This window comes from Artemia franciscana, chromosome 5, assembly GCF_032884065.1.
Source record: "Artemia franciscana chromosome 5, ASM3288406v1, whole genome shotgun sequence".
Taxonomy (NCBI): Eukaryota; Metazoa; Arthropoda; class Branchiopoda; order Anostraca; family Artemiidae; genus Artemia; species Artemia franciscana.
Window position 1 is genome coordinate 46,895,442 of NC_088867.1, and position 22,544 is coordinate 46,917,985.

Sequence of the window (22,544 nt, forward strand, 5' to 3'; positions counted from 1 at the left end):
CAACATTGTTAAACAAGCAAATGTTTCACTATCCATTTTTAAGCTACTAAACAAATTTAATTGTCCTAAGATACATTCCCTCCGTGTTTACTTATCCTTTATCAGGCCGTTATTGGAATATGCATGTCCGGTCTGGCATTCGCAACTTTCAAATGAACTTAGTGACAAAATCGAGTCGGTCCAAAAGCGTTCGCTCAGGATCATTTACAAAGAAGGCAAAATTCCATACTCCTTCTTCCTTAAAGCTGCGTGCATTACCACCTTAAAAGAAAGGAGGGAAAAAATTTGCCTGCTTTTCGCTAAATCAGTCATTTCCAATCCCCGTACTGAGGACTTACTCCCTGATTTTTACAATCCCATTAGACTCCGACTCCCCCGGTCAGCCTCCTTAGCAATCCCAACTTACTCTCCGATCCATGCTGTTACAGAAAGGTTTCGCAAAAGTTTTATACCCTTTATTCTGGAACACCTTAATAATAATTCGTGATTATGTAATTGCCAAATTCCCCTTTTCCTCTATTGCCGTTTTTATTCTTTTTTTATTTACTGCAATGTTTTTGTAATTGAATTGTTAAGTTTACTGACTTGCCCTTTATCTTTGATGATTTTGATTTTTAATTCCTTTTAATTTTAAGTGTTTGACTTGATGTACTATTTTGAAAAAAAAATTTTCTTAGCTTTTAGTGATATATAAAGCGAATTCGGCTCTGTAGAGCTTGTGATAGTCTTTTGCAAATAAATATTATCTTATCTTATCTGACCAAAAAAGGCACCTCGCTTTTATTCATTTTCCAACCTAAAAAGATTTGGTATGCAAACTGAGGTTTTAAAGTCTGTATACCGCAGCTATGTTAGACCTTCTCTTGAGTATGCATGTCCTGCTTGGCATCCGGGATTGACAAAAGATCAAACAGATAGACCTGAGACGATACAAAAAAGAGCTGTAAAAATTATACTTGGACAAAACTACTCAGCATACGAGGATGCACAGAAACAACTCAATTTGGACTCACTTGATAGTCGTAGACATGGCTTAACTTATAGATTTGGACTAAATTGTTTGAATTCCCTAACTCATTGTTGTCTACTACCCAACCTTGAGAGCCCCCCAACTGAAGGACCAGTTACTAGACTCCGAAAAATAAAAAAGAATTGTCCAAAGTTACTGATTTACTCAGCCTATAGTACTGAGAGATATTGTAAATCATTTGTCCCATATTTTACCCGTCATTTAAATAATATTGACATGACTAATATTTAGTGTTTGATTATTATGTGTTTGATTAATATTTCATTCCTTTGAGTGTTTTTGAAGGTACCAATTATTTTTGTCATGACATGCTAATGCTAGCTCCGGCTATTATAGTGAATAAATAAATTCTATTCTATTCTAATATGGGAAGCTCAGTTCTTCTGAGCAAGGGACCTGTTTGAAAATCAAAAAATGAGAAAGTCTGAAAAAACTATAAGATGTGAAACAAGCAAAAAGTCATTGCAAATAAGAGACAAATAAAGTTCCGTCAAGTTAGAATTGGCAGTTAACATTTTAAAGTTTGAGTTAATTGGGCGAGAACCACCTCAATTTTCAAAAAAAGGGGGACAGGTTTATAATAAAAAAACGAAACAACTATATATTAGACTTACAAATATTATTTTTAAGAATTCAATAAATACGGCCCAGAAGAATTTGAAAAATCGCGTTAGTTAAAACGCTAATATATGATTTTAGCCAAAGTATTTTTATTACAAAATCTAATATTTTAATTGTCAATGTAAAACAATAACAAAATACCAACATTTTACAATAAATAAGCACATAAATTCAAAATATTTAAGGTGGTATTAAAAATTAAGATACTAAGCAAGAAATCATTCACTCCATGCATGCCACAGGTACTTTCCAAGTATGAGACTCTACAACTGCAGGTACTACCTCATAAGCTATGACAAGCATTTATCCACCTGTATTCGAGACACGGACGAACACTCCAAAAGTGTTCCATATTAACACTAACTGTTAGTCTTTGAAATCATTCTAAAATTAAAAAAAAAAAAAGGTAAAGGATGCGGCATTTAGACTTTACAGTCCGTACCGGCGGTGCTGATCTCCGTTTCTTGGCCCTTCAGCCAGGAAGTGCAATGGGGGGTTGGGGGCCAGCCAACCTGTGCTTTCGCACACCCTTCCTGTTTACCTTCCCCGGATTTCTCCAGGTACCCATTCAGAGCTGGGTCGACTCTGGCTAAGCTTACAGGATCACGCCACTGACCCCCGTCCCAAACTGAAGAATTGGGTACACCGGGATTCGAACCCACGTCCTCTCAGACACAGGATTCCGAATCCAGCGCACCAACCCACTCATTCTAAAATTGAATAAAACAAGCTCACTCCTCCTACAATAACAATGCCAAGAATAGAGCAAACACAGTAACTCCCTGTTAATGATGATTGATTCTGGGGAGCACTGAACTGTTCTACACACATAATAGATATCGAAAGAGGGGCAGCATGAACGGAACTCAAAAATGCAAAAATTAATTAATAAATTAATTAAAAATTGATAATTAAATTAATAATAATTAAAAATTTAAATAATTAAATTAATTAATTAATTAATAATTAAAAAATTAATAGTGTTCAAGGCACCCTGCATCATTAATGAACACTGAACACTCTTAATGAACACTGAAATATTACCTCCATCCTAAATTGATGGGTTGCGATTTATTCGAATTCCTATATGATTAATTCACAAAAATGTTGAATAGGAGGGACAAAATGTGCTTTTCAAAATCTAAGGGGGTAGATATCGTCATTTTTGTTAATGTCTAAAATGAGAATACCAATAACGATATCTTAAATAAATTTAACCAAAAACAGAAAATTTTCAAAATCTACGACGGGAGGTGGCAAAATATCTAGGGAGGCACCCCGTCCCCAAATTGATACTACTGTAGCAACTTTTTATAAATATAAATGTGTCCACAATTACTGTGTTATTTTCTACACTTAAAAAGACAAGAATACTTTTGGATCGTCATCTTGTTTTTAAAAAAAGAGATAACAACTGTATGTGATTAATTTTATCATTGCTGATAATTGAGATCTGAAACACACCAAAAATTCAGGCAAAAAATACAGTCATCGATAAACATAGTACTGCATCGATAAATATACATTAATACATTGATAAATATATACGAGAGTATGGAAAAATCCCACTTCAAGAAGCCATACATCTACAAACTGAGCGTAGAATCTAAACTCTTCATTGTTCAAATTGTTCAGTAAATTATGATGACAAATTCCGTTCTAATGACAAAGTACACTTCGTTTTTGGATCGTAACATTTATTAACTATGTAAATACAAACGGAACCAAGCAGCACAACAGTTCAAACATAGTCTGAAAATCCTTCGCAAGTCAACTTATCTAAGAAACTAAGGATATTAACAGCTCTATCAAAGTAATTTCATAATAAGGGTAAGGCATGATCCATTTATGAAGCTTGGCATCTACAAACTGTATGTTTATCAGCAGGCAAGATCAATTTAATAGTTCAGACAGTATGCAAACCCAAATTTCGCCAACTTTTTCATGAATCAAAAATAATGACAACACTATCAAAGTGATTTCAAAAAAGAGCATGCCATTGTTCTTTTAAATTCCAAAGGTACGTCTAGTACCCTTACAGCAAATGTAAATTGTGGCAACACACAACAGTGGCAACACAGCATTCAAACCCTCAATATTTCCAGGGATTTGTTGTAACAAATAGCAATCCAGTCAGGTTGAGTTGGGCCCCACTGAATCTGATTTATCTCTCCTTCTGCTGCAGTATAAGCTAAAATTGGATCTTCAATGGCTCGTGGCATCTGTTGTATATCCCAGATTAGTGCTTGATGATCATCACCAGCGGTGCAAATGTGGCACGACGAATGTGGTGCCCAGGCAATGCCATTTACACAGGCTCTGTGATTGTTCAATCGGGCTACAGGAGTGCATGGAACTCGGACATCTAATATCACAACCTGAAAAATGTGTGGAAGGTGTTACTTATTTTTAAGCATATAAGCCCGGTGACACAATTTGGGGTAAATCCATAAACTAACTAAGTTGTGTGCATTTCGTCCAATGTCAGGTTAAGCAATACCGTATATGTCAGATTCTCCTGTAACATGGGAAGCACCCATGACATCCACGAGGAGTTCTATGGTCCTCAAAATGCAATAAATAGGCCATCAAAAGCCTAAAAATATATCAAAACCTGACGAGAAAACATTAAATGAAAGTCCAGAGAAACTTCAGTGACCCCCCACTCTCGTGTCTTCAACTTTATTGAATATTTCCCGTTTTGTATAGATTGGAACAGGTCTACCTGATCTACCGGATAAAACCAACTATGTAAAAATCAAGAGTGAGCTTAAATAATATAAAGTTCGGTGCATCATCCCCATGACCTCCCCCCAACCACTCTACAGGAAAATCGTCAAATGTATTCCAAAATATATGTGGAATATCAGAGGCAGCGCTCTACTGTTGCCTATAGAAAAAGGGACATAAGGGTTCAATGCATTATTTATTAATTTTTTCATAGACGCTTCGTATAGAGCCGGAGATAATAGATGCTTTGGAGGGAGCACATTCAATCCAAAATTGAAAGTTCTAATAAGCCTTTTGAGAGTCAAAAGGAACGAGAGCGCAACTAGTCTCCTTCCCGAGTCATTTTTAGTTGGCCTCCCCCAAGCAAATCCTATCAAATTTTTAGATAGGCATATTGTTCAAAATAATCCAAAGGTCAAATAACTCTAGCTCCAGAGATGGAAAGATCCCCTCCCCACTCATGCAAGTTGCCCATCAGCTTTTTTTTAAGAAAGGTGACATGTTTAATCTTGAGTCTATAACAACGCTCAGGCTATTAAGGTGAAACTTTCAGATGTTGAGAATCACGTCAGACCAAACCAAAAGAAGCTAAATGCATGCTGGTTGCCAAAAAGTCCATCAGAAATAGCTCAGGAGTGCCTGAGTATATGAAGTTAAAACCTTCAGGGCATGTTGAAAGCGGTGTTGAAAGTGATTGGAAGGCAAACAACACCACCCAAACCTCAACTTTTTTATAGTCCCCTCCCCCAATCGACACCGATCACAATTTTGAGGAAGACATTTTTTCAGAATAGGGAAAGGGTCCAATAACTATTCCTCCGGGGCTGACATGGTTCCCTGTAGCCCTTCCGGCAATCATTTTAATTAGGGGGCGGGGATACTTGATCCAGGATGGGTCAAAGAGAAATGGTATTAAAGCGAAAGTTTCTGGAATTTTGAACTAAATCAAAAGATACCATGTGTATAAAGGTTTTTAAAAGGGTATATCTTCAAAATCTCAGGAACAACTGAGGGCAAGTTGAAACTATCCAAACATGCTGAAGAGGTGATTGAAAAGGGATGAAATGGCATTCAGTCCCCTGCCTATGACCTTTTTACCTGCCCTTCCGCAAAAACATTCGATCAAAATTCGGAATTGCTAAAGATCAAATATCTATGCTTTCAAGAATGAGATAAGCCCCCAGCTTTACTGTACATTTTTCATTTTGCATTGATTGGAACAGGCCTACTTGGCCTACCGGATAAAATCAACCGTGTACAAACCAAGAGTAAGCTAAAATAACATAAAGTTCGGCGTATAATTCCCCCAGGGAGAATTATACTTCCCCCACCCCCCACTCCCACTTGAAAATTTTCTCGACATGTAAGATTGAGCAGCCGAGGGGAAATCTAAACAAATAAAAATAGAGAAGGAAAGTAGGGATTCTAGAATATTGCTCCTATATTTGAGACATAGAATATAGGAGGCAATTTTCTGCTGTTACCTATAGCTAAAGATTATAACGATTCGATAAATTATTTATTGTTTTTTGTCAAATGGATCGAGAAGTAAACTTTGGAGAGTGCTCATCTGATACAAAATTGAAAATTCTAATACATATTTTAAGAGTCAAAAGTGATGAAAGGACAACTATTCTCCTTCTCTCCGTGTTTAGTTGGCCTCCTTCCAAACCCATCCAATCAAAATTTTGGAAAGGCATTTTGTTCAAAATAATCTAAAGGTCAAACAGCTCGTCTCCAGGGAGGACATGACTCCCTTCTCCCCCCCCCCCCATGCAAGCTTCTCATTGTATACACATCAGCTTGTGTTTTAGTAAAGATGGGATGTTTGACTCTGGGTCTCCAACAAGGCTTAGGTTATTAAGGCGAATTTTCAGGAGATATTGAAAGCAACGCTAAACAAAATAAAAAGAACTTAAGTTTACGCAATATCTCAGGAATGGCTGAATATATGAAGATAATACTTTCAGTGCATGTTCAGAGGGGTGTTGAAAAGTGATTGGAAAACAAATAACCCCACTCACACCTCCTCGTCTTTTTTATATCATTCCCCCCCCCCATCAACACCGATAACACTTTTGAGGAAGGTATTTTTTCAGGGTAGGCAAAACGTCCAATAACTATGCTTCCGGATGACATGATCCCCCACAGACACCCCGGCAAGCACTGTAACTATGCAAGTTGTCCATTGTTGAATATATTATTGGCAAAAGGCAGGACGGGGGGATATTTGATCCGGGTGGGTCCAAGGGGTTAATAACATTAAAATAAAAGTTAATGGAATGTCGAACAAAATCAGAAGCCACTATGTGCATACAAATTATTAAAAGGGCATATCTGCAAAATGTTAGGAACAACTGATGGTATTAAGTTGAAACTATCCTAACATGTTGAGAAGGATGTTGAAAGGGGATAAGAGGGCAGCCAGTCTCGTTCCAATGGCCTTTTTACCCGTCCTCCCTAAACACATCCGATTGAAATTTGAGATAGCCTTTTTTTTAAAATAGCATAAAGGTCAAATAACTAGGCTTTGGATAAGGATGAGATGAGCCCTCAGCTGTGCAAGCTGCGCGTGGTTTACACATATGGGTATTTTTTTTTAGGAATAGGCGACATATTTGACCCTGGTTCTCCAAAAACAGTTAGGTTTCAGGAAATTCGAGGGGAATGTTGAGCAAAATAAAAACACACTAAGTGCATTCTGGTTATTAGACTTTCAAGGCATGAATAAGGGGTGATACGGTTGAAAAACATCAAAAAAGTATATGAGAAATATATGAGAGGGGGGGTCTACTAGAAGCTTTAATTTCATCGATTAAAAAAAGCTTTGAGGTGCTTCAAACGGGAAAACCTATTGATGTACTCCCAGTGATTCGTTTCATGGGGATAATCGATCACATGGCGGTAAACTGGTATCATTTACTTTATATTGCCTATGGTTTCAAATACGGGCAGAATATTTCATATTTTCTTTTTTACACCATTATTTTTATTTGTCACACTTTCACTTCGGCTTCATAACTTTCTATGAGGGGGAAATTTTCCACAGGGGGATTGTCCAGGGGGTGGACATTTCCACAGCAGAAAACAGTCAGCCGCGGGGGGGGGGGGGGTAAGCCTAGCATGGAATAAAATAGACTTCAGTCTATTTACATTGCTTATAGCATCGATTTTGCAAACACTATTCTTGTAATTCCCTGCTTCTTTCCAAATTAATATAACAAGCAATTATTAGTATACGTTTTAAATAAATAAAGAAAACAAGTCAATATTCGGAAATGTAGGATTTGAATGAATATAGTTACTTAAATAAATTCAAAGACATCTATTAGTCTAAACAATAAAACTAAATATTAATATACATGTAGCAAAATTAAATCATAAGACTAAATATTAATATTTGACAAAACTAAATCATGGGAATAAATAGGACGAACTAAATATCAAGAATAGCTAACTAAAAACGAAATAAGATATTTAAATAGACATGACTAACCTCAGTTGCATCCATGGCAATAGTAGCCAAATAGTTTGGATTCTGTCTATTCCAGGCTAATCGGAGCAATGGAGTATGTTGTGGGTCTTCGTAAATGATTGTCGAATGTTCAAGGTGTCTCAAGTCAAACATTCTCACAGAGCCGTCTGCACCTGTTTCCAAAGAAAAATAGTTTTAATTCCAAAGAAATATTCAAACACCTACGCCACGAAGAAATTTATTGAGTAATTACTCACAAAAGGAGTACCTCAATAAACTAAACCCAATATAAACGACCAAGACATGTAAAATGAATAAAAGAGTTTGGAAATTTTTATTCCGAGATTTATCAGAGAAATGAATTTGATCAACAATGACCGGTAAGAATTTAGGGGGGTGGAACCCAGTGCACCCCCCTTCATTAATATGGCCTTGGGATATCCGGTCTAGACAAACATCTATCTTTACACTAAGGGATTACTTTCGCATCTGGAATGAGTTGGAAATTCAGGAGAACCAGTTCACATTTACTTCTGCAGTATTAAGAAGTCTTTATCTAATTTCGGGTCGAATTCAGTGTTTCTAATGTGAATGAAAATGTGACTGTTTGCAAATATAATAAATACTGTTTCAACTAAAATAAAGAATCAAAGCAGTAAAGTTTACGAATTTTACTTTCAATGAATTTGTTGGTTGCCTTTCTTCTATTTTAGCAGTTCGTTCGGGTGGATGAAGCCGAATCGGAAGATATTTGTCAGGTCTTAAGTAGCTGTTGGTGGGGGGAGGGGTTGTGCCAAAAAGCGTCTTTTGTTGTCCTTTCGGGGTTATCCAGCAAACAGTTATCTAAACGATATTGTATTGTACACATACATTACGTCAATTTTTCAGAAGAAGATCCATGTATACAAAGTTTCAGCTAAATTAAAACAATTTCCAAGATTATACTAAATTAAAATAATCATCTGGTAACTTAATTTAATAAATAAATTAAAATTCGGAGAAAATAAAATTAAATGGATTTCTCTAGTACAATTCCTTCATGGTAGCCCACCAGTTGAAGCCAACCCTAGAAACTGGAGACTGCGATTCAACCCTGCCTATCGGACTGAGTTAGTCACAGGTGGCTTTGTACTGTAACTAGTTATTTGAAAAAAGAAGAAAAACTCCTACGCAGAGAGCTCTTTCCAATATAGTAAGGGCAGCGAAGTCACAAAGCTTTTTTTTACAAGAAGTACATATCCATGGGGTCTTAAAACAATTTGGAGGAGTGTGAACATAACCCAGTTTGGCTGAAATTTGCTATCAGCGGTTTTGCGCGTAACTGAGCCCCAAGCGACTGAACTCTTGTGCATCTGACCCCAGGTGCAACTGAGTCTGCTTAGTCCCACTTAACTGAACAAGTTCGAAATAGCGCCAAATAGAAGCTCAAAAGTCAGAAAGAATTTGAGAAGCCTTGGGAAGTAACCGAAGTTTTACAGGCTCAAAAACATCCGCTAACAAAATTGCACTTGTAGATTAACAAATCATTAACGAGTCAGCTTTAAATTTGAAAGAATTCTTTTCACATGGTAGTTTTTCAAAACTTTTTTTTTCTGTTTTCTAGTTGCAAAGGTGATTGGGATGAGGTGTATTCAAGAGGGGGGTTTTGACCTCGAGATTAAGGCTTTTCGATCATGGAGATTTCATTAGTAGACCTTTTATAGTTCCTAACCTTTACACCCAAGAAATAACACTTTCCTGTGCTAGGGTGCAGCTATTGTTGCAGCCATAACCTTGAATTTTGTTGGTGCCCTAGACATCAAGAGTTACGTTAATTTTCAAAATTACAGGACAAGGGTATAAATTGATATTTTCTAAGCGGAAGGATAGTTTTACATCGATGCGGCACAAAAAAAGCTATTTAATTGGAGTCAGTTCTTGTCAACTCTGAAATTCGGGGCTGAATTGCATTTTCTAGTTATGCTCCCGATTTGAGGAGTATCAAGCTGAATGCAGTTGATTTGAAAGGGAGTTGAGTCAGTCAGGATTGGGTTAAATGGGGGTGAGCTGAATGAAGACTAAATTAAATGAGGGCTGAATTGCAAGGAGGTTGGGTTGAAATAAATGGGGGTTGAACTATACCAGGTTTGTAACTGGTGTAACTCAGGTTGTACCCGGTTACACCAGGGTTGAATTACACTAAGATTAGGTTGAATGAGGTTTGAGCTGAATGGGGGTTGAATATTGAATTGAGTGAGGGATGAGTTGCTTTGGGATTCAGTTGAGTGGGGTTGATTTTCACAAAAGTTCATTTGCATGGGGTTCAGGTAAAAGAGGGTTCAGTTGAACGAGGGTTAGTCCATAAGGGTTCATTCGCACAGGGTTCAGTTAAAAGAGGGTTCAGTTGCACGGAGGCTGAGCTACATGAGAGCTTAGTTGAACGCGGGTTCAGTAACACGAGGTTTCTGTTGCAATTGAACTAAAATCAGCAATTCAATTATTTTCTTTCAAACATGTCACTGTAGACGAGCAAAAAGACAGTTGCCTAAAATGTAAAAATTCGTGACTTCCGAGGCGCTTTCAGGCCGACATTCTTTTATCTTAAAGTTGTATTGTTGGTACTTTGGGCTAAACTACAAACAATAATGTTGATTCAATATTGACAAGCCTAGTATAGAAGACGACATAAATCAAAATCTTACCAACTGAAGCAAACATATCTCTTCCTCCACCCGCTCGACTGAAGGCAATATCATAAACTTCTTTATCATGGGCTATCAGTTGGGTTTTCACGTGACCATTCACAGAATTTCCAACTCTTCCGATGGCCTAAGACAAGAGTAAAATTCAGGAGAAAACTAATGGAAATATACTAGGAATACAAATACATATGTAAGAAAATACGATTGGATTTAACTTAAATATTTTCCACCAGTTGACATCTCTTAAATTCCAACGAGATAGAATTAACTTATTGCATACTTGCCGACGTAGTGGAAATGCTGGTGTTTAACCCACGTATTGTTATTTTTCATATTTTTCATTTACTCATAGGCTCAATAGCGTTCTTATAAATTGTACCAATAATGCCAGAAAGAAAATAGGAAAAAATGTATTAGGTTCATAACAGAGGCTCTAAGCCCTCTTTGGAGATGTGAGATCCCTGAAATAATCTACTGGCTGTATTCAGCTCTACTTTCTTTTGACCCCGACCGGTTTTGTCATCAGGCACTTCTAGGGTGTTCATCTACACAAGATTGTATGCATTTGTCTTTTGCAAAACTTGTTTGACTGGTTTTTTTTTGTGAAGAAATTAGACATTACGAGGTGTGAAATGCTTCATAATATTAACGATTGTGCATTTGGCGAATTCTACAGCTACCGTTCATAGCCTGTTCGAATATTTCCAATAAAAATTATAAAAGTTTTGAGGATTCAACCACTTTTGCAACCTGTAGGAATGTCAGAAATTATCAGATATTAAGAAATTACCATAACAGAAAAGTGCCGGTACGTTCATTTTTATAAAACTCTAAATTTCCTCAAGCAGCTTCGCTAAATGTGTTAGTGATGAGTAAATCTATTTCTTACCAAAAGGGAGAAGGTGTTTTAACAAATTTCAACATTTTCTTGAAAAACACATTTTTCATTTTGTAAATGTCAAAGAGACACAGAAATTAGTTTTCATAGTGAACACCATCCCCCCCTCCCCCATTTTCCTGGATAAGGTCCAGACTAAAATGAAAAAACTACGCCGTGTCAGCCTCAAATGTACGAAGATGAAACTATTTAAAGCATCAACGCAGTTTTCTATGTTTTCGTTTTTATATGTCTTATTAGTTTTATTTCTGGACTCTGGGATAAAAAAGATAAAAGCTTTAAATTCCCCACCAATCACCCAAAAAAATAAGTTAAATTAGTCTTTGTTGCTACCAAAGGAAGAAAACCTTGTGAAGATCTTTGATCGTATTTTCGTAAATTCATCCCTTCAAAGTTTGCAAATAAACGAGATTAGTCTCTTTTTTTACTTTTTTTTTACACGTACATATATTGAGGGGATCTGACTCCATCGAAGGTGATTCACAGATGGATCACATGGGAATAATATCTTTAAATTTCACAAATATTCTGGGGTAAAAGCTGTAACTGTAAGTCCTGAAAATATGCAGTTTAAAAAAGTGTTCGATAAAAACAGTGAGAAATTATTCTAGGTCCCTTTCCAACTCCTTTTTTCAATAAAAAAAAGAATCGAGAAAATCTTCTTGGCAAAAATATACCATTTCATTAAGCAATGGCATAAATTCACAAACATTAGAGGAAGTGGGGCAAAATTTGGTTTTCAAAATCTAGGGAATGGGCTGATTTTATTATTTCTGTCAATTCGTTGAATGAACGTGCCAAAAAAGGTCATCTTTTAAAGAAAATACCGAAAAAAGTCAAACCACAATCTAGTTAGGAAGGGGGGATTTTCAGGAGGGGGCTCTATCCCCTTCCGAATTGATGCCACATCTACCGATATCTCCATCAGGCCACTCCCGTCTTTCATAAGACCTGTATAGAAAATGTATCTTACTTATTTACTTAAACTTGGGTCTTCCCACCCCGGCTGGCGTATAAGGCGACAACGGTGCCTTTCCAAGGCGACCTCTCTGGTGCTTTTGACCAAAACTCTTCAAGCGACGATCTCAACCAAAAGCAAAACGAAATAGTTCATTCGCTGTAGAAAATCGTGTCCGGGAACGGTCAGTAGTCATTTCCAAAGAAATCAAATTAGTTCCAAGGCTTTTCGTTGCCGCTCCCAAAACCATCTATAATTTTTACAGGGATAGGGGATTAGCCTATCTCCCAACACTTCTCCTTTCCTGGCTTGAGACAGACTGTTCACCGAGCCCCGAGAGACAAGGATCCTAACAGGCGGAGTTGGATCCACAACATATGAGTTACCAAGTAAAACATACCTGCCCTGTTTCCAATCCCCAGATTGTGCATGTTGTGTCAATACTTGATGTACCAATTAGATTAGGGTCCACTTCATTCCAGTCAAAGGATGTCAAGGGGGCACAGAAATCCGAGTTCTTATTGTTATTCAGCAAACATTCCAATTTCGTTTCGGGTTCACCAGCTCGCCATATTCTTAAATAGTCGCCACTGGTTGCCAGTAAGTCTGGCAAAACACCTTTCTAAAAAATGAATGCGTAATAAATACATTTGAAAGAATGGTAGGCCTGCTATTGAAAGAGAGAGATAGAGAAAGGTTTATTTAAAAACAATCGTAGCTCAAATGGCTAATTTGATGTCGAAATATAAAACATGTTATTATGCACTATTATATATTGACGTAAAAAAGGGACGAAAGAGTTCTGGTAGCGGTTTGTCCAAGCACGCACAGGCACAAGTTATAGCTTCTGTCTCGTACAGCTGACTGTCAGGGCTTCCGGTGGTAAAATGTCACGGTGAGCAGGGTTAGACAGCAGCATTTTGCCAAACCTCTGGATAAGGTCACCCAAACGGAGTTCCAAACTTTGGAGTTCAAAAGTTGCTAGGGCATCGTGGTAAGAAATTCCCTATTACTCAGGATGATCCTGGTAGCCCGTTTCTGGACTGGCTCCAGTAAGAAATCATAAAACTTTTTTTCAACAAGAAACATTAAAAAAGAAAAATATCCTATAACATAGTTACCCCCCACCCATGATATTTAAACAACGTAAGCCCTCACCCCACCACAAAAAATAAATTTTAAAATATTTAATAGAATTCATCTGCTTTTATATACATTTGAATCGTCTTTAATTGAGATTTACTTTTGCAGAATTTAATTGAAATTTACTTTTGCAAAAAGGAATAAGGTAAATTGAGCCCAAAAGTGCACTTCGAGAACCCATTAGGTTTTTTTTTATTACCATTTTAATAAAGCCATATAGGCGACCAACTAGGATATGTATGGCATACAGCATAAATGAACTGTATATTTTTCTAGACTCCTTTGAAACTATCTTTATAAAATAATAATAATATAAAATATTCATGATACTGATATCTGATCCACAGGACCCCCATAAAAAGAGATAACAACCAGCTGAAAAACCATTTTTCATAGTTCCTACCCAACTCCCTAAAAAGTAAACTGAATCATCAGAACATGAGTCAATGCAGAAGAAGCACGCCACATTTAACAACAAATACAATGACCATTGTCTCCATTTTTCTTTCCTGGCCATGAAGCCTTATGGGGGAGATGGTACTGAAGTTTTCTTTGAGATATGAGCTTATCATTACTGATTTTTGTTTTAGAAATAAATCGTATCTTATCAAGCATACACACCAGGGGGGGGGGGAGGTCCTTCCTGAGATTGGTTCATGGAATTTCACTAGGAATATGGCCCAGTGGCGTCCATGAATTATTATTCTTCCTGTTTTGACCCCTCTCCCTTGCCCAACAAAGAAAATCAAGCCCTCTTCCTCAGCTCTAAATGGGTACATGGAGAAATCTGGGGAAGGTAAACAGATATGGTTGGCGAAAGCACAGGATGGCTGGCCCCCAAAACCCCATTGCACTTCCTGGCTGAAGAGCCATGAAATGAAGATCAGCACCTCCGGTTTGGACTTTAAGGGTCTAGTGCCATATTCTTTACCTTTTTTTCCCCTCTCCCTAAGGGTTGGCTTGTGGGCACATACAGAGACAACTATCAGAAAACAGGCATACGAAGATATTTAGTGCTAATAACTTACGCCACTACCTATCACAGTTTTGCATTTATTTAGTTAGATATTAACTAATAAGCAAATTCTTGAGCTTGAATTTCCGGTTCTAAGCCAGCTTAAGCACTTTATGCAGATTTGAGAAGATGTATTATTAGTCCCTATTCGGGAGCCCCTGGTCCCAGGTTTGGGAACCATTGCCTTTCCTGCGGCCATAATAGCTTCAATCATTTAATCAATATGAGAATTGCAACTTGGAATGTTCAAATGACAAATTCAGATGTTCTGAACTAGACATGTTAGGAGTTTCAAAAAACATATATCCCAGGGGGTGGAAACCTGAAGTTAAATCAAATGGAATTTATTTAATAAGCAGGAAGAACAGGGTCCATAGGCTGGGGATAGGGCTCATTATGAATAAGGAAGCTGATAAGTCTCACTTAGGTCAGGCAGTCATTAATTATAGAATGTATGTTGCTAAATCTATGACTAAAACTGCAAGGTCTCAGTCAAAGCAGTATATGCTCCTATAGAAGCGACTGACGGAGATAGTATTGACTCAGATGGATATTGCTTAAATCAACAGGAACAAATAGACAGGATCCCAGGTAGAAATACGGGATTTTGATCCCTAGGTTAGTAGAAATAGGGATAGATGGTATCCCGGCCAAGATAAATTTGGTTTAGGAAAAGGAAATACAAACAATTATAGACTGCTGCAATTTCATAGGTATAGCAGTAAGTATAATGTTAAGATGGTGGTCATCATTAAACCAAACCCTAACAGGATCAAAACAAGATCCTAGGGTATCTAGGAGTGCTGCTATGGATATTAAAAGTAAATATCACCATTGAGTAGCATATAAAGATTAATCTAAAGCTGACATCTAGGAAGGGTAACTGGTAGACTTCAGGATGAGTATTTGAGAGAAATTCTCATGGAACAACTGAATATTAAACTGTACTATAAAATTAACATTGTAGAAGATGGATAGAAAAATTTTAGGAAAGGAGTTAGTGAAGTCGCTGATAGTGTATTAAGGAAGAAATTTAGAAGCACAGCTAGGAATATTAGGGAAAATGCTTTAAGTTTAGTAGAGAAAAAGAAGTGCTTGTACAAAAAGTATTGGAGTGATAGATCATATGAAATTAAGAAGAATGTAAGGAAAGTAGAAAAAGCGTCAAAATATTGAATTATTAAGGTATGAAGTAAAGGCAGTGAATAAAATTGCTGAAGATCTGGAAGATGCAGCCAGACGGCATAATAGCTAAACATTCTATGCTAAAAAAATGTAAGGAAATAGTTAATCTGGACTTGTCCCAGTTAAAAATAGGAACGAAGTCACAATTAACCATATGGAAAGAGTTAAAGAGAGGTGAGTGGAAAAAAGAGAATAAGTGGGACATTTTTGGAATGTGCTAGACCATGATTAGAGCTACAAAAAATTATACAGAAAAGAACCAAAAAGTTTTTCAAACTTCCAATGTGAAGGAAAATTTATTTGGTGAGGAAGAATTAGTAGCAGTACTAAAAAGATTAAAAATGATAAGGTCCCAGGTGCTGATAGTGTGGTAAATGAATTTTGAAAAAGGAGAATAACTAGAAATGTTAGGAAAACTTTAAATAAACCCCACTGTAAACAAGATGATGAGCGAGCATGGTAACTATAGACATTCACTTGATTTCTGTAGAAAGAAAATTATTTAGTATAATGATAATTTTTAGACTTAGAGATGATGTAGATAAACTTTTAAGAGAAGAACGGTGTGGTTTCAGGGAGGGGAGAGGATACGTCGACCAATTTTCAATCTTAGAATTATAATTGAAGAGTGCCTCAGACCCCTTAAGTCCTCCGTTTATAGATTATGAGCCAGCGTATGATTCACCATTAGAAGAGCTTTGGCAATGCTCTTATCCTAGTATGGTATTGCTGCGGTTAATCTAGAAAATGAGGTTAGTAGCTGGTTTCGTATTGAATTAGGAGTTATGCAGGGTTGCGTTCTATCTCAGTTTATAGAATTTTGATGGATTTTGTCCTAAAAAGGATGACAAAGACTATGGGAAAGCGTGGAATCAAATAGGAAAACAAATTTCTCCTTGACTAAGAATATTCTGACGATTTTAGTGTCCTAGATGAAAATATAAGCAGAACTAAGAATTTTTTGGAGGTTTTGAGATTTCACGGCACAAGAATAGGTTTGAAAATGATAAAAAGACTAAGTTGCTCAGACTGGAATAAGTGAAGGTGTAGAGGTGAGCTGGGTAACAAGACAATCAATCAAGTGGATAGATTCACTTACCTAAGTAGTATTATTAGTAAAGATGGTGGATGCAGTGAAGATGAAAGAAGTAGAATAACCCAAACCCAGGGTGTTTTCACCATTGAAAAAAGTTTGGAAGAATAGGAAGATAGGTCTACAAACCAAGATTAGGGTAATGGAAGCTAGAGAGATGACAGTTGGTTTTGAAACATGGATGCACAAAAAACGAATTAGGATTTTTTAGACATTTTCCAGAAGAAGTATCTACAGGCTTTTTTGGGTACCTGTCAGACTGATAGTATATCAAACAGTATTAAAAATGTGGTTCTATCTCACTTTCTAGGGCTACAGTGAGAAAAAGGTTGGAATGCCTAGAACGGGTGCTGTGGATGAAGGATGACAGATTGTCAAAGTTTGTCCTCTTTGGTCAGCCCTCTAGGGCCAAAGGAACAGCAGTTCGTCCCCAAACGGGGTGGGAAGAGCTTAGAAGGAAGAATTTTATGGGAGGAGCTTGGTGCTTCAATGAGTCATTAACAGTAGTAAAAATTATTGAGAAGTCAAAAGTTAAATGTAAACCATTTTGAGATGAAGTCGAAAGACAGTTGTGTTTTTACCTCAGAATTTTCTTTTTGGATATATTTTGGAGAGATTTAAGAGTAACAGACTAGAATTTGCAACTTGAACTGATTAGAAACTTTACAAGACATTTAAGCTTTGAAAAAAAATATATAAACACATCCAAAAAAGAACGCTAAGTGGTTGTTCTGTAATGAAGTAATTATTGAAATACAACTGGACAGTAAATAACTTTAATGTTTTCCAAGCTGAATAGCCAGGGCTTGTTGAGAACCCAGTTTTCCTCTCCCAAAAGATAAGACTTACAAAATTTATTACATTTAAGCTGTATAATAGATACACAAAGCCATTATTTAGTAGTCATAAGATCCTTAGATAGACCCCCATCCCATTGTCCAAAAAAGATATTATATCAATATAAGAATAATAAGACAGAAAGACTAGTAAGTATGTATGTAACTAACAATATCAATTTCTAAAATATATTAGAAGACTGAACAACAAAGTTGATTAAGCTGTTGTGTCACACTAAATAAGCTGTTGTGTCACACTAAATATTCGCTTAAGGTTTTAATTTGCTTAAAAGATGTATAGTAAGCTATAGTATACTGGGGTAATACAAAAAGAGGATCTCAAACAACTCACACTATCTGGAATCCACATAATCTTTGTTGTAGGATATGGATGATCAAAGATGCTTCTAGGTGAAAATTCTGCCATATCTTCATCAAGAGACACAATTTGTACTTTATTTGTATATTCTTCAATAAAACTTCCAAGGGCCAATCTTTAAATATATATAATATATCATTTTTCAATATATATCAATTTTGTAAATCATTTTTATAGTATTATTTGTCAGTGTTTGTTGTAGTTGTTATTTTTCATAGATTTGTGTGGGTGTATTATGTTGTCAGCATTGTCATAACTTCTTTTTATTATGTTTAGTGTGACAAGCTTGAAAGCTTACCATATTTGGTATTAATAAATAAATATATTTAAATATATGAGCTTTAATGTGATTTACAAAAAAAGGATGGTCTAAAAATTATTTCAACCAACTTACCCAAATAATCCAATTTGTCACATCAAAACTTTGAGAAAGCCTATTTCTCTAGTTTATTGAATTTTCTGATGTCTTTTTATTTTCTGGGAGGAGTGGGATACTGCCTCAGCCTTGGCACCTATAAGGTGTATGAAATCTTGAAGAATGAATTTTTAGCCTCAATTGTGTCCAGGGAGGTGTTTTGATACTTTTATCTCTACTCCTTCCCCATTTTAAGGGCTTTGTAGATTGTACAAAAGACAGACATGTACCTGTATTTACATCCTTAGAATAAAATGTATATATTTGGAGAATATAGGCTTGATTTGCGAGCTGAAAGTTAATGGCTACAACCACAATGGTATTCAAGCCCTCATACTATTTAATGTATATAGCTCTAGATTATGTAAAGAACATTTTTTTTCAATTGGTGGTGCAAACCAACTACTGTTTGAAGTGCAAAAACAAACAGAACAACAGAAACAAGAATGTCAGAACTTGCTCAACTACAAAAAGTAAGAAAATTAGAATATGAGCAAACTCTTCTATGTAGCCTAGGGCTGTATTTTGGCAAAGGGGGCAGGACAGGAAACAACTGGGCTGCTATGTTGTTTACTAGTAAATTTGCAATCAGCAGTGAATAGTAAACTACTGTTACTACTAGTAAGCACCTAGTTACTACTAGTAATAGTAAGCACCCACAAGCCTGAGGACAACACAGCTACACATGCTCCTTCTCCATCCCAATCTAATGAAAACTGCTTTCTTTACATCTTCTCAAGAAGTTCCCATTCCACTTAAATATTTCTTTGTTACATCTTCCCATCCATTCAGGGACAACCTGCTTCCTGCTTGGCCTTAGATGGTTGGCCAACAAGGACTATTCTTGGCAAATTGTTATCATTTATCTGCAAAATATGTCCTAGTCATCTCAACTTTTCTCTTAATATAGCCCTTGAAGAATGAATCTTGAATGAATGAAAGACTTGAAGAATGAATTTTTAGCCTTAATTGTGTCCAGGCAGGTGTTTTGATACTTTTATCTCTACTGCTTCCCTATTTTAAGGGCTTTGTAGATTGTAGAGAAGACAAACATGAAGTTCCCATTCCACTTAAATCTTTCTTTGCTACATCTTCCCATCCATTCAGGGACAACCTGCTTCTTGCTTGGCCAACAAGGACTATTCTTGGCAAATTGTTATCATTTATCTGCAAAATGTGTCCTAGTCATCTCAACTTTTCTCTTATTATAGCCCTAGACAACAGGCTTGAGTCTCATTTTTCATAAAGCTTACTGTTTGGCATATGGTTAGTCAGTTAGATACCCAAAACAATGATTTAAATCAAAAACATCTAGCAAATTCCCCTTTGTCTTTTTAGTGTGCCCACACTTCAGAACCATACTTAACCAATGTCAACACTGCAGATTTCAATATTCAAATCTTGGCTTGCATACTTATCATCCTATCCTTCTAAAGTTTTTCAACTATAAACAATCTTTCTAGGCCTTGGCTATTGTACTTTTAACATCTTCACTAATAATACTACCTAGGTAAGTGAACCTGTCCACTTGATTCATCTTCTTGTTGCCCAACATCACCTTTTCACCTTCACTTACTCCTAGTCTCAGTGACTTAGTCTTTTTAACATTAATTTCAAACCTGTTCTTTCACCCTGAACTCTTAAAATCTCTTGAATAGGTTAACTGACCCCCAAATGATAAAACAGTCCATAGTAACCAAAAGATTTAAAACAAGTATTCTAAAAAAAAATAGCTAATGAAAAAAGATGTCATTTATAGCTGATACAGAAATTATAATTATTAATTTCTTTTGTCTTAATAATAAAATGTTACTATGAAAACAAATTTGTAGGAATTTTTGGAAAGAGCTAGAGATCCCTTGAAAATGAACTTAGCAAAATTGATGTTATTTTTAAGGATCTGAAGCTCTTTTTACAAATTCTTGCATATTTGTTTCCAAAATAATATTTTCCTATTCCTAAATCAGCTATAAATGCCACTTTTCTCACTGGTCAGTTTTTTTTATGAACATGTTTTTAAACTTTTGGTGACTATTGGCTGTTCAGAGCCTTTTAACTCTTTAAGGGCTCAAAACTGAATTTCTCCCAGAAGCAATTACTGAATTATGGAACAGCATAAAAAGGCATTAAGTAAAATAGGCCTATTCACTTTCATACTAGCTGAATTATGATACATTTACCTTAAATTACCTTAAATCACAGCTTGGAGCAATATAAGGATTAGCTACAACAAATGTTGCAGCTATAAATTTAGGTAAATTTTTGAAGTTTATATAATTGACTTACCAATGAAGTGAACATACCATTTGATGCCTTTTCCATGTTCTTTATGAATATAATAATTGTTTCTACTGCAAATTCTAATTTAAACACTTTTTGACCTAGCCTAACCTTATTATAAATAATTTTGGCACTAAGAAAATGTAGCCTAGTATTATTCAGTTGAAAACAGCCAAGAAAACGGTACTGAGAAAATGTGGTACTATTTTGTCAAAAACAGACAATAACTTATACATTGATTGAAAATTTGTCCTTTTTAAGAGCTCAAAAGGTGTAATATCAAAAAATTGCAGTAGAAGTGACTATAATATTTGTATAGAACATAAAAAAGGCATTGAGTGGTATTTTCACTATATTGTAAGTCAATTATACTAACTGCAAAATACTTACCCAAATTTAATGTGTTTCCTTCTGGAGAGCATCTATGTACTCTAATCTTAGGCATTCAGCTAATCTTGGATAGATATCTGATTCAAAATAGTATCCTAATCATAGATAAGGTTAGATAACTGTGATTGGTTTGTGGATAGGATGAGACCATTTGGTATTGGCTGACTAGAATCTCATAAAGGTCTGTTTTTTAACATTTGAATTTAGCAGAAGTTACCATAAAATTCTAGTTAATTGACTTCTTGCTATCTCAGAAAGCGTTTAGGTTAGGAAAATAAAACTTTCAGGGATGGGTCTACAGACTAAAGTATGTCCCAGGAAGGTATTTTAAAGTACCCATCTCCACTCCTTCTCCCTCTAGAGGGCCCTGAAATTTGTCTACATGACAAGTCTATATCTATTGAAAGTTTGACAAAACAACATTTTACTTTAATTTTCAGTTACTAGTTGCTTTTTCTCTGCCTTTAGTTCTGAAAATGTAATTCCTGTTATTTGAGTAGAATTTTGAGCCATATTAATGTTTTTTTCAAAATTTAGAAAATGTATTTGCATATCTTTAAAATTTTATAAAATGGAATTGAGCAAAGTTATGAAGCTGAAAACAATTTTGTTGTACTTTAATTAAGCAGAAGATCTATGCTTCAAGGTTTCACTTTTATAACACATGTATTTTTAAAGTTCATCAAAGGTCTGGGCCCTCTAGAGGGAGAATGGGTGGAAGTAGTTGATTCAAAATGCCTTCCCAGGACATACTTTTGTTTGTAGATTTGTCCCTGAAAGTTTCATTTTCCTAACCTAAACCCTTTCTGAGATAGCAAGAAGTCAATTGACTAGAATTTTACCAAAGTAACTCTACACCTATGGTTACAAAAACAGTTCATTTTTTAGGAGGCATGATAGATGTTTTTCAATTATTTAACTCAGAGTGAATTAGCTGGTCAACTACAGGGTATGCTGTAGTGTTGTGTGTTGCAGAAAAGCAACACACTACCCTAGACTATCCTCCAATAAGGATATTGGTGTTTCATATAGCCTACCCAATGCATTACCACCAAAATTATTCACCTTGTTCATCCTGACAAAAGGATCTGAGCACATGAAACCTAACAGAAAAGCAAAACACTACCCTAGACTGTCTTCCAATAAAGATATTGGTGTTTCATGTAGCTTACCTAAATCTTTTATCTGGCCTCACTGACCAGTTCATGCTGTAAACAGTCCATGGGGCTTCATACTTATAAATTTCTTTGCGTTTACTAGTCATGATTGGCCCTGTATTCCTTCAAGCCAATGATAAACTGTCTCCCGTAAAAAATTCAAAAAAGAACTATTCACTTAAGTTTTATTTCAAGCATATTCCTTTAAAACAAATAAATGCAGCAAATATATCTATTTCTTCACGAAATGTGCATAAA

General features: G+C 35.9%; 1 protein-coding gene across 1 annotated transcript; it reads right to left on the bottom strand.

The window, feature by feature from the left end:
* Positions 1-1,737: 1,737 nt before the first annotated feature.
* LOC136027495 (DDB1- and CUL4-associated factor 7) lies at positions 1,738-22,529 on the bottom strand. Its single transcript, XM_065704808.1, has 6 exons — positions 22,302-22,529; positions 18,018-18,159; positions 12,794-13,015; positions 10,538-10,664; positions 7,878-8,029; positions 1,738-4,029 (listed from the first exon to the last, which is right to left on the bottom strand). Exons 1-6 carry the CDS (start codon positions 22,391-22,393, stop codon positions 3,736-3,738), a joined length of 1,029 nt encoding a protein of 342 aa, XP_065560880.1. The 5' UTR covers positions 22,394-22,529; the 3' UTR covers positions 1,738-3,735.
* Positions 22,530-22,544: the final 15 nt, after the last annotated feature.